The 13,738-nt window shown below is 38.4% G+C and overlaps 1 protein-coding gene across 1 annotated transcript in view; it reads left to right on the forward strand.

Moving 5' to 3' along the window:
* The window catches only part of RPGR (retinitis pigmentosa GTPase regulator), a 49,006-nt gene that overhangs the window by 20,580 nt on the left and 14,688 nt on the right, over window positions 1–13,738 (forward strand). The window contains exon 8 of the mRNA XM_031556735.1: window positions 3,982–4,140. Coding sequence (XP_031412595.1) covers window positions 3,982–4,140 — 159 coding nt within the window. The remainder of the gene's footprint in view (window positions 1–3,981; window positions 4,141–13,738) is intronic.

Below are 13,738 nucleotides of genomic sequence, written 5' to 3' on the forward strand. Positions count from 1 at the left end.
GCTTTACTTGGACTGCCACCAGCAAAGGTAACATATATCAGAGATCAGAGTAACGGCTCCAGAATTATTTCCTCTGAGAGGATTTGAGTAGAAGCACTGTTTTATTAAAACACATGGTAGCGTGAGGTTTTTCTGAATGTATCAGGCCCCTTGTTGACCTCATTGCTCTCAGGAACTTCCAAAGGAGGTGAAATGGAAAGGGAAGTGCTGGCCTTTTCTCCTTGGGAATTGATGACAAAACACATGGGAACAGAATTAAGCTGTTCTTCTTATGGAAGGTCCTGGCAACAGCAGTTTCTGTGCTGCTGTCTACACACCAACTGCTGTAGTCACTGTTCTGCAAGAGTGTGAGTCAAGAGCCAAGCGCCTTGAAAGAAAAAAAAAAAAAGTCACTGACAAGAGTTTTCCAGGAAAAACAACTTTAATTTAATTTATCTACTAGATTTTACCAGATGACTTTAACGAAAACATGATAGTAACAAGTTGTCTCATACTTGCACATAATAAAGCTGCCTGAAATTCTTGCTCAGTTTTCAGTTGTGCCAAAGATAATTTTAAATGAGCATATTGGTTGCCAAGCCACTCTCCATCATATTTGAAAAGTCGTGGATGCCAAGCAAAATCCCTATGACTAGAAGGGAAACATCACTCTCATTCTTAAGAAAGGGAGAAAAGAAGACCTTGGAACTACAGGCCAGCAAGCCTTACATGTGTGCTTGCAGAGGTCATGAAGCAGATCCTCCTGGAACCTGTGTTAAGGTACATGTGAGATAAGGAGGTGATCTGAGATAGCCAGTATGGCTTCACCAAGGGCGGATTGTGCTTGACCAACCTGGTGGCCTTCTGTGATGGAGTCACAGCATCAGTGAACAAAGGAAGGGCAACTGATTTCACCTACCTGGTCTTGTGTAAGACCTTTGACATGGTCAAGCATCACATCCTCTAAATTGGAGAGATATGGATTTGAAGGCTGCACTGTTTGGTGGATAAAGAATTGATTGGATAGTCACAGCCAGAGGATTATGGTCAACAGATCTGTAGGGACCAGTGATGACTGGTGTCTCCCAGGAGTCCATCTTGAGACTGATGCTATTCAATATCTTTATCAGTGACCTAGATAGTGGGATCAAGTGCACCTTCAGCAAGTTTGCTGATGATGCCAAGTTAAATGGTGCACTTGACATGATAGAAGGAAGGAGTACCATCCAGAGGGATTTAGACAGGCGTGGAAAGTGATCCCACAAGAACCTGATGAGTACAAGTACAAGATGATGTTGCACTTGTGTTGGTAGTCTCAGATATGTATACAGACTGGAAGGAGAGTGCATTAAGGGCTGTCCTGCAGAGAAGGACTTGAGGATTCCAGTGGGCAAAAAGCTGGCCATGAGCCAACAGTGTGCTCTTGCAGCCCAGACGGCCAATTGTATCCTGGGCTGCATCAGAAGAGAGGTAGCCAGCAGGAAGAGGGACGTGATTGTCCACCTCTATTCTGACCTTAGGAAGCCTCTCCTCAACACAAGAAAGAGGTGAAGCTGTTGAAGTGAATGCTGAGGAAAAACACAAAGATGACCAGAGGGCTGGAGCATCTCTCATGAAGAAAGATTGAGGGAACTAGGCTTGTTTAGCTTGGAGAATAAAAGGCTTAGGGAGGACTCGTTGCAGCTTTCCAGTACTTAAGGAGAGCTTATAAGCGGGAGAGAGACTAACTTTGTACATTGTCTGATATTGATAGTTCAAGGGAGAATGGCATTAAACTGAAAGAGGAGGATTTAGGTTAGACGTTACATGGAAATTTTTCACTCAGAGGGTGATAAGGCCCTGGCACAGCTGCCAGAGAAGCTATGGTGCCCCATCCCTGGAAGCACTCAAGAACAGGTTGGATAGGGCCCTGGCCAGCCTAAGGTGGTGGGGGGCAGCCCTGCCCACAATAGCGGAGTTGGAACTAGATGATCTTCAAGGTCCCTTTACCACCCAAGATTCTATGATTCTATTACCATAGTAAAGCTCAGGAAACTTCAATTAAAAAACACATTTTTAAATTACACCAATTTTAACTTTTTCATTCTCAGAATTAAAAATTTGAAAAGGTAAAATTTCTTACCTGTCTTGGCTTGTTACATCCAAATTTTAATAAAACTCCTTTTATTTTGAATTATATACTTTCTTTTTTATTAACTTGATTTTGTTCATTTGGCTGATCTCTTTGCTTTTTAGGATGTATGCATAGCTTCATTCTTTCTACTTTACATTTACTAAACATCTGGTTTACTTTTAAATCTTCTGTGTCTTCTATTTCCATGTAAACTTATTTTTTGGTCATTGCCAGTGAACTTTGATTCCCAAACTTTTAAGTTTTGATCTCACAAAGTGTAAGGAAAAGCAACAAATTCAAGAGCTACACTATGAAAAAAAAGCTTATCTTCTTAGGCTCCACCATTGTTCAGTGGAGAGCTGGACTTCTCTATTGGGCAATTCTGAACATCTAAGCAAGGTTTCTGCTTTGAAACTGTGAGCTCATTTGTTTTCATTGTCTGTGGACAAGAAACAGCATTTCTAAACTCTCATATCAACAAGGAATTTGTAGCTTTTGAATAAGAAATTCTCAAGCATTTGTTGTACACAGTGCAATAGGAATGCCTCTTGAGTTCTGTAAAAGCAAATTTATGAATACTAAATGTATCCCTCTGATAGCAAAAATGCATTTTGTATGGACTCACAATTTCACATTTTCCCAAAAATATTTTATGTGGATGCTTCCAATGACTGAGTTTTATTACTTGAGTGTAAGTATGTGGTTTCTTATCATGTAGCTTTCTCTTCAAATTTTCCTTGAACTGGCAGCTCCTATCCTGGTCTAAACATTTTGTTGTCTTAGATTCACTCCATGTGAGAATTCTGTTTATCCTTGTGGTTTTTCATATCCAGGTGAGATTACAAAAATAATTTTTTTCTTACAAAATCGTGCTGTATGATTTTGGGGCAGGTAAATATTTTTTAATACTGTGGGCCATGATTTGCTTTGAAGTTATCATTCCACAGATATCATTAGTCTTCTCTGGAGAACACTCAGCTATTAATTTGAATCTTTTCCTGACAGTAAGGAAGCATTTTCCCCGAAAACCTCACTCTGGCCTATTACAATAGCGAGAGGCTCCTTAGCTCAGGAAGTCAGAAATGTACATAGAGGTGGGAATATATAAATTGTAAATATTGCAATGGAAAGTACATTTTATACGTTAGTTCTGTAACTATTATAGAAGGATATACATGGTAATTCAGACTTACATAGCAGTGAAAAATAAAGGAGGTGACTGGAAAAGATGAAACAGAGGAAACTTTGAATGTACAATAAATTACCCAAACTTGGGATTGGACTGATTTTGAACTGAATGATTAGAAAGTCTGGGTAAATGACAAGGATCTTTTGTGTAATTATGTACAAGATCAGAAAGGTGCTGCAGGAATATATTTGTAAAGACCTCTCGGTATTCTCTTATTTTATAACTTAATTTTGGTGGAGTTCATGCCATGGAATTACTGTTGTTGGACATGTAATTCATTTATTGTTGTCTAGACCTCACACAGTTTCATGTCAATTACTCTTTTTTTTTTTTTTCTATATCTCACAAGAAAAAAGTGATTTTCTGTTTTAATTGAAACACTTGCAGACAATCTCAGCTGATAAAAATAGTGGTTACAGAGGGGATAATAACCTCTCCAAAAAGGATGCATGTGGTTTTATTTTTCTCTAGTGGTGTTTCTTGCAGACTAAAGATTCTTATCTTGGTGAGAGATTTGTGTTAAAATTTTGCTCCTCCATGTCCCATTAAAGCATACTGCTTTGCACAACTGTTTAATCATTCTACAAATATGTTCAGCTGTCCTGTAACATTCATATACTTTTCTGTATTACTGACTTGTGTCTGCAGCTGTCTTGACAATGTAACCTTGCTTCTGCTTTTCTGTTCTGCATTTTTACAGGAGATGGTGAACTCTATACTTTTGGGGAACCTGAGAATGGAAAGCTGGGATTATTGCCTGAGCAGCTAAAGAACAGTAGAGTCCCACAGCCAGTACTGGGAATTATGGAAAAAGTTAATAAGGTTGCTTGTGGTGGAGAACACACAGTGGTGCTTACAGGTATGGTATTTAAATGCCTTTTTTTTTTTTAACAGCTCTATAATTTAGTAATCTCAATCTACTTTGAAGAGCTTACTTACGTTCTACCAAAAAGTAGACCTCTGTAATGCTCCTAAGCAGAAGACTATTGTACATCAAAGAGGTAAAAGTCCGTGTGATGGCTAACCTGAGTAAGTACAGGTCTGTGCTGCACTGTGCTTGACCTTCTGTGCTGTGCTTATCCTTTTGCTTGACGGTCAATTTTACAAGCTAATTGTAAAAGAAGAGCATAGCATGCCATGCATGGTTGGAAGCCCATTCAGTTCCATACAGTTCAGGATTCCTGTAGTATGAAGAAATGTAAGATTATGATAACCTCTTTTTATGTATAGTATTAGCTCTAATAGATACCATTGATGAAATACTTTACAAACTCTGAGTGTCTTAATGTGATTGTAACAAGCTAGTATCTCCTTGGGCAACAACAGTGATCAATGTCTCTTATGTCTGAGGAGCTTGAAAGCGGTATCAGGAGCGTCAGGAGAAAGTTTTAGAGGGAAGCTTCCATTCTGTAGTAAATTTGCGTGACTCAGAATATGTGATAATTAGAAAACATTTTTCAAATAGCCGTCTGCTAGTAATGACAGAGATGCATACCCTAATGGATGCCTAAATAGTTTAAATATCTATTGTTATAATACAGAATTTATCTGTGACTTTGAGCAGAATCTTTAACGTACATATAAAACTAGAACCGATACAGCACACTGAACATTTAAAAAAATACAAAAATCATCAAATAAACTTACGTATATTATTTTGCAAGGTTGTGTTTGTCTTACTTGGAAGATGAAATATGACATGTATTACTGTACTGCAAATCCTTCAGTGCATTTTGAAATATCTCAATCAGCAGATGTGAATGGGAAGTTTCCTGCGTGATTAGAGCTCTTTCCATCAGTTTACAGAGGGTATCAGGGTGCTTGTGTAAAATGGTTTGTCTCATGCCTTTGGGGTGATGCCTGGTACAGTAAGTACCAGAAAAATTGTTAGTTAACTAATTTTTTGTGTATATAATAAATACTTTTTAAAGTTTTGAATGAGTGAGTAAACTAGAATACCATATGACAAAATGCATTAAAAATTTAGCATATTTTTAGAGATTTTAATGAGAATCTCTAAACAACAACAAAAAACTCTTAAGAAATAGTTGTTTGTCATAATTTTGTTGGAATGCTGAGTCCAGAGAAAAACAAGAATATCAAAGGCTAGGAAAACATTGTCTTTGAGGAAAGCTTTTAAAACAGGACTTATGAGACTAAAAAAGAGAAAACTAAGGAGAGATGTGGCATCTCTCTTCAATCACATAAATTCTTTCTTAGAGAAAAATAATCAACTGTTCTCTGTGTGAGACCTCAGAGTAGGACTTTGGTTGCAATACAGGTTAAGGTGGGAGTTAAGTAGAATTTTCTGTCTGCAAGGAAAGACATGGTAGTATCACTCTGTTCAAGGTGGTATCATTGTGTTCAAGGAAGAGATTGCATTATAGGACCCAGGGAAGAGTAGAGAAGTCAGTGTGCCTTGCCATTCTATAAAGCAGTTTGTGTTTTTTCAGTAATCTGAACAGCCTTCCTTGTGAACACCTTTTTTAAATCTAATTAATATATCTTCTGGGATTTTTTGGAAGCTCCAGTAATTCAAACAGAAGACTCCTTCCTTCTTCTGCAGCTTTCCTGACCATCCTATATGAGCTCATCTGCTCATCAGAATTTCTGTTTTCATTAGATTTGATAACTATAAAATACTACGGAAGCGGAAAAAGGGAGTTTGACCTCATGTGCAGATGATTTCAAAATTATTAGTTTTGGCTTGTGATGAATTCCATGACTGTATAAAATATTTGCAAGTAATTTTCTACCCAAATGCAAAAGTTGTAAAAATAAGTAGGTTTTATGAGTCCTTAAATCTGTATTTTGGAAATGCTAAATAGTCATCTATTGTGAGCCTAACAGAGTGCCTTAATGGTTATGTAAGCAAAGTTTCTAAAATATAAAATGAAAATCTAACTGAGCGGAATTTTAAGTAATTTGATGTGATATTGTACAGCAAGCCACTGGAGAGAATAAAGGTGGAAGCAAAGGGCTGGAAAAGGTTACGTGTAATGATGAGAGAAGCTGCAAGATTCTAAGTAAATCAAAGCTCCTTTGGGAGGAGGAAATAATAGTAGTCAATCCAAAAAAATAATGCAAACATTTGTCTACATTTTGAAGCTTTTGTCTCCAGCATACAGTCTCACCCTAGCAGTATTCTGCCATAAAATAAATTTCTTTGCATGAAATTGGATTATCATTATTGTGAAAAATATTACCATAAATTTGAGGCTAGCATGTGTATAAATCCTAGCATTATTTTATGAGTTATAAAGTGAAGTTCAGCAAAAAGAATTAGATTATCATTATTGATTTTTTAACCATAAACTTGAAGCCAACCAATAGATATTTTGTTTTAATGGTATTTCATGTGATAAAAATTCATTAAAACAAATGACTTCTACAGAGATTTTGTAGGAAGTTGTAGACTTAGATGACATCAGCATTATAGTTAAATCTTGCAGGAACTAAAAGTGGAACACAGAGGCAAACGAAATGCAAAACAAAACAAAACAAAAAACCAACGAACAAATATAGTGAAGAAAATACGTTGTAAGTCAGTGTGTTACTATGTAGAATTCACTTACATATGGAAATAGATGCTGTAGTGGAAGGTATATAAGAAATACAGTGCTGGCTTAGCTGGCAGTAGATCAGTGTCAAACACCAATGGATCCATTTGAGTCAAGAGAGGAAGAAAACAATATCCTCTGATAAAATATGTATGCCTAAAGATTGATAGTTGTTGTGTTAGGAGTGAAAGTCAAATAGAGAATTTTAATGTAATTCTGCTATTATTATTATTCAGTGCCTAGTAAAATTATGGAGAAGATTATTCTGAGAGACACTGAAAAACACTTGAAATACAGTGCAGTCATTGGTAAAACCCAACACTGAGCAGAAAGTCCTGTTTAGCAAACTTAATTTCCATTATGACAAAGCTACCCACCTAGTTGACCAAGGAAACCCAGTAGGTGTGTTTTTTTTTTGAATTTCAGCAAAGCTTTCAATACTGTCTCTCATAATATTGTTCTGGAGAAAATGTTCAGAATACAGCTAGCTACAGTAAACTGTTAGCTGATGGATGGGTGTGAAGGGGTTATAATAAATTGAGTTACATTTAAATGGGATCACCAGTCACTAGTGGGGTTCCCCAGTCTCAATTTTCAGGGCATTTCTCAATGTTTTTTAAAACGGACACAGGAATCAAACGTATACTAAAGAAGTTTGCAGAAGTCACTGAATTAGGAGGAGCTCTTGAATCCTTTGAGAGTAGACAGGCCTTGCAAAGAGATCTTGATGAATTAGAGGGCTGGGCAGTCACCAACCACATGAATTTTAACAAGTGCCAGATTCTGCAAATGGGATGAAGTAACTCTTGTTCGTGTACAGAATGGGAGATGAGAGACTCGAGTGCGGTCCTATGGAAAGGGATCCAGGATTTTTGATTGATAGCAAGTTGGATCTGAGTCAGGAATGTGCCCTGGCAGCCAAAAGGTCCAACTGTACCCAGGGGTGCATCAGGGCCAGCCAGAGAGGGGAGGGGTTTCCCTGCCCTGCTTTCTGCTGTGTGGTTTCACCTTGAGCAGCGTATGCAGCAATGGATGCCACTGTATAAGGACATAAAGCTATGAGAGATCATCCAAAGGAGGGCTACAAAGATGGGGAAGGGTGTAGAGGATAAGACGTATGAGGAGCGACTGAAGCCCCTCGGTGTGCTCAGCACAGAGCAGAGGAGCTGAGGGGAGGCCTGATGGCGGCTGCAGCTCCTCACAGGGAGCGGAGGGGCAGCGCTGAGCTCTGCTCTGTGTGACAGCGACAGGGCCCGAGGGAACGGCATGGAGCTGTGTCAGGGGAGGGGCAGCTGGGGGTCAGGGAAAGGGGCTGCACCACAGGGCGGTGGGCATGGAACGGGCTGCCCAGGGCTGTGTGCTGGAGTTCTGGGAGTGTCTGGACAGTGCTCTCTGACGTAGAGTCTGATTTGGGGTTGTCCTGTGTATAGCCAGGATATGGATTCTATGGTCCTTGTGGGACCCTTGCAACTAGGGTTATTCTGTGATTCCTTGATTTTAAAAAATGAGAGTAGTATACATGCTTGATATCAGAAAAATAACTTTGAATAAGTACTGAAGTATGTGTTGCATCCCAAGATGAAGTGACGTGACCATAAGTTCAGAGTTCTGATGAAAGATATAACATCAAAGAGAACTGGAAACATTCATATCTCTTTTAGGCTCAACTTATTAAATTAGTGAGTTCCTAAACTAGTACAATTTTGAAGAAATTCTGAATTTCATGTATCTTTTGAAAATAGATGCTGTTTGGCTTTTTAGTAACACTGTGTATGCTGATACAGTTTTCATCCTTTTATGGTCGGTCTTTCCAGATTTTCCTGGGTGTGTTATTTTACTCTTAAGTAACAAAAGTGATTGGCTGTTGTGTATTTCTCCATTTCATTTGTCTCATTTGACATAGGAATAGGATAGGAGAAAATGTGATATGTAGAAACTGTTGTACACCCTGGTTCATTTCTTGTCATCAGTCCTACTTTGGGTTTATCAAATTAGAAGAAAGCATAATCCGGTTATCTTACTGAGTACGAGACAAGTTTCTTCCTGACCGTCATACATAATTAGCCTGTTCCAGGGCACTTCATTTGATTTCTTTCTTATGACTGTCATTTTTACTTTATTAGTAATTTTTATATAGTAAGAACCATTGTTACATGGGTTATTTGACCAAACTACTGTTGGAAATCTCTCCAACAGTGTGTCAGAGTAAATAGTGGAATATAAGTATGAAAATAATTCCATTTTTTTAGTCTGAAATTACAAAATGAGAATTTTTTTTTCCCCAGAGAATAAAAAATAAAATATTGCTATCACTGATAGCCATAATAAAGGAAAAAAAAAAAAACAAGCAAACTTTTTAAAATATACAATGTTTTAGAAATTTTGAATATGGTATTGGAAACCATCATCTCTACAACTCTTACTGTTACTTCTGCCTTTAGTATTCGTATTTGGTATAGGGAGAAAAGGAAAGAACAGTTAAAAATTCAGTTGCTGCAAAAGCTCCCTGTCTTTATCAGAGGACAAACTCATTTCATGACAGTCTGTCAATCAGTTCAAGATCATACCCTCATCTCAGATGATTTATTTTACTCAGATACTAAAAAACTTGTTAAACAGGATTCTTGCAAACGATTCCTACTGAAAATGAAAACTTTGGGTATCATCACTTTCAAAAGAAATTTGAGAGCAGCAATCCAAATTGTGTACTTTTTCATTAAAGCTTTTAAGAAGTTAGAATAAAAACATCTTTTGAATCTAGAAGGGAAGAAGAAAAAGGTGATTGGAGTGACCATATAGGATTATCTAGATTTTTCAAACTATTCTTAGGTCTGTATACTATTTATACTGAAATCCCCAAATCCTATTACTAGCTATGGTAAAACTGAGCATTACGTCAACAGCTGATTTTTAAAGTAACATTTTTTACCAGAAGCTGTTCAAAACTAAAGCTGTAGTATAGCCGAATGGCTCATTGACAGTGATAACGTTCAAGTGAAATGAAATGAAGATATATGGAGATCTGTGGGCATATCTGTGTTTCTCTTATTCTGAAAATTCGTCACTTTGTGTGTAACCTTAAATATGTAAGTAGGGATGCATGGATCTGAAGAAAAAGACTTTTGGTGTGCCCTCAGTTCTCTCAGTAAATAGTCCAAGTTAAAAAAAATATATATCTGAAAACTATATTCTTGATTAGGAAAATTTCATGTATAGTGACAGCTGTCACTGAGGTTAAGGAGTTGTTATGTAATCCAAAGGATGCCTGTAAAGGTAGACTAAACCCTTTCAAACACAGTTAATTGGAAATATCCCTGCTCTGCCAAATATACATTTATATATATTCAAAGTCAAGGAGAAGCAGTCCCAGTGCTCAAGAAGCCAAGGACTTTCACTTTCTTTCCTCTGAGTGCTGTTAATATGACTGAGCCATCCTCATTGCTCACTGAAGAGTTGGATCTTCCCCTCATGCTGCTGTGGTCACGTGTCTTTCCTGTCCCCTTGTATCACTTTGGTACTGTCTTCACCATTCCACAGGAAACCGTATCAGTTAAAATGCAGATCAAAACAAATCTGGCTTACTGAGCTGAGCAGGCTTTCTTTGCGGCCAGGTGAACTGCAGAGAAAATGTAAGCAGGGATTTAATAGAGAAGTGACATCTGCCCCTTTGGTGGCAGTGTGTTCCGCTTGTTTCATCTTACCGTATCACTATTAAAACTGAGGACAGGAGGGAGGCAACAATGCAACTGTATCCCTTTTTGGATTCATGTTATTTGCAAATTTATTTGCAAAATCAAACTCAGAATGAAGTTCAACTGTGTCTTTTTGTCACAAAGTCTTTGAGATTGCTTTGCAATAGGCTTCTGTTTATCCCTGTTTCTGCTAAGTGTTGTTATTACTGAGGTCTGGCCTCATTTAAGAATGTAGTAAAATTTTTGTCTTTCTATACCTTGATAACTGACTAATAGAAAATGTTAGGAGAAAAATGTAGGTAGCCATGATGCAGAAAAGCAGAAGAAAAATTCATTCATCTTATAAAGGCAATCTAAGTTGGTTTTGGATTGCTCTGTTCTCATTGTCAGTAGCATCTGGGGAAAGTTCCTGTACTTTTAGCATCTCTCTAAACATAAATGTCTTTAGAGGACTAGACATTTCTTATGAAAAACATTGCAGTATAGGATTAAAGGATGAAACAACTGTAAGTTCATTCAAAATAATAATGTTAATCAAATGGAGCTGGATAATTTGAAGATGACAAGATCTGCTGTTAAGACAAATAACATATCTTAAATAGGATTTACAGAATTAGCCATCCCAAGAAAGCTGTTTACTAAACTGAAGATAAGGCTTCTTCAGTTCACTTAGATTGAACTATCTTTCAGGAGTCATTTATTGGCTCTTATTCAGAATGTCTAAATGTCATAGAAAAATTCTAGTACATTGTTTTACTTTTTATAAAGATTCCTTCAGATGTTACCTTCGTGCACCGATATTTCCAGTAGAGGGAGCTTTACTATTACATTTAGTAGACAAACGATTTTAATAAAGTATTTTGCATTTCCAGTCTAAAATAGCATGAGTCCGTATTCTTTTTTATGCAGTAAATTCATTATATCTTTGATTGGAACAGTTCTGAGAGAGGCAGAAATGGCAATCTGGTTTCTAGACGGAAAACTTCTGTATTTACTGTTATACTATGAAGTTATGATTCCTTTGAAATTGAAGTTCAATATAAATTAATGTGTGTTACTATGGTAATAATATCAAATCTGTCCCATTCTCTTCTTTCTCTTTCCCTGACAGTAGTGAAAGATTAGTCTGAGGGAATAGTAACATAGTTTGTTTTTAGTATTTCTACAGTTTGTGACTTTTTCAAGAGAAACAACAGAAGAGTCACATTGAGTAAATTACTTTTGTGGCATTGAATTTAATTGGCTATTAAAAGAATCATACAATGATTTGGGTTCAAAGGGACCTTTAAGATCATCTAGTTCCACCCTACCCACCATAGGCAGGGACACCTCCCACCAGACCAGGTTGCTCAAAGCCTCATCCAGCCTGGCCTTGAATGCCTGCAAGATGGGGGCATCCACAACCTCCGTGGGCAACTTGTTCCAGTGTCTCACCTCCCTCACGGTTAAGAATTTCTTCCTAATATTTAGTCTAAATCTACCTTCTTCCACTTCAAAGCCGTTTCCCCTCATCCTGTTGCTACATGCCCTTATAAAAAGTCACTCCCCAGCTTTCCTGTAGGCCCCCTTCAGGTACTAGAAGGCTGCTATAAGGTCCCCTGGAGCCTTCTCTTCTTCAGGCTGAAGAGCCTCAGCTCTCTCAGACTGTCTTTGTAGGGGAGATGCTCCAGTCCTCTGATTATTTTCATGGCCCTCCTCTGGACCGGTTCCAACAATCCCACGTCCTTCTTCTGTCGGGAGCCCCAGTACTGGACACGGTACTCCGGGTGGAGTCTCATAAGAGCAGAGTAGAGGGCAGAATCACTTCCCCTGACCTGCTGGTTGCACTTTTTTTGATGTAACCCAGGACACGTTTGGCCTTCTGGGCAGCAAGTGCACCTTGCTGGCTCATGTTGAGTCTTTCATCAACCAACACCCCCAAATTCTTCTCCTCATGGCTACTCTCAAGCCATTCTCCACCCAGTCTCTATCTGTGTTTGGGATTATCCCGGTCCAGGTGCAGGAACTTGCACTTGGCCATGTTGAACTTCATGAAATTGGCATGGGACCACCTCTCAAGACTGTCCAGGTCCCTCTGGATGGCATTCCTTCCCTCTAGCATGTCAACTGCACTGCTCATCTTGGTGTCATCTGCAAACTTGCTGAGGGTGTGCTCCATCCCACTGTCCATGTCACCTACAAAGATAGGTTAAATAACACCGGTTCCAGCACTGATCAATAAGGAAGGCCACTCATCACTGGTCTCCACTTGGACATTGAGCCATTGACCGCAACTTTCTGTGTGTGACCATCCACCAATTCCACTGGTCTTCCTCTTATTACTGATACATCTATGGAATTTCTTCTAGTTCCCTTTTATGTCCCTGAGTAGATTTAATTCTTTCTGGCTTTTAGCTTTCCTAACCTGATCTCCGGCTATTCAGATAACTTCTCTGCAGTCCTCCCAGGTAACTTGTTCTTGCTTCCACTTCCCATAGACTTTGAACCAAAGTAAGTCCACGATCTCCTTGGTGATCCACAGAGGCCTCCTGGCATTCTTGCCTGCTTTCCTCTTTCTCAGGATGCACTACTTCTGGACTTGGAGGAGATGGTCCTTGAAAACTGACTGGCCTTCTTAGGCCCTTTTTCCCTCCAGGGCTTTATTCCATGTCACCCTGCCATGCAGTTCCCTGAAGAGTTGAAAGTCTGCCTATCTGAAGTCCAGAGTAGCAAGCTTCCTGCACACCCTCTTTGACCCACTGTGGATCTTGAACTCCACCATTTTGTAATCACTGCAGCCAGGGTTGCCCATGAACTTACTGTTTATTAGCCTCTCCTTGGTGGTGAGGACAACGTCCAGCATAGCAGGACCAATTACTTTGTTTCCTTGGCAGAAAGAAGTACTTAAAAAACAAAGATTCTCCTTCAAATTGTTGTTCAACACATTCAGCTTTGAATGCTCATTCCTGTCTTGAAGATACTGAGATTTTTGACCCGATGACTACTCTACACGATGTTTATGGTATCAATATAGTTATATATTTCTCCCAGGCTTCAGGGTTTTTTTTTGTTTGTTTGTTTTTGTTTTTTCTTGAGGTAGAAAAGTTTTGTCCTTCCCCATCTTTCACAGATGAAACTTTTTGCAAATTTTAATCAGTACTTTTCTAACTTTTCTTCTGTTGACTAATCACAGGGGGAAAAAAAAAAAAAGGGAGTAAAATTCCAA

Source organism: Meleagris gallopavo, chromosome 1, assembly GCF_000146605.3.
Source record: "Meleagris gallopavo isolate NT-WF06-2002-E0010 breed Aviagen turkey brand Nicholas breeding stock chromosome 1, Turkey_5.1, whole genome shotgun sequence".
In the NCBI taxonomy this organism is placed as follows: domain Eukaryota; kingdom Metazoa; phylum Chordata; class Aves; order Galliformes; family Phasianidae; genus Meleagris; species Meleagris gallopavo.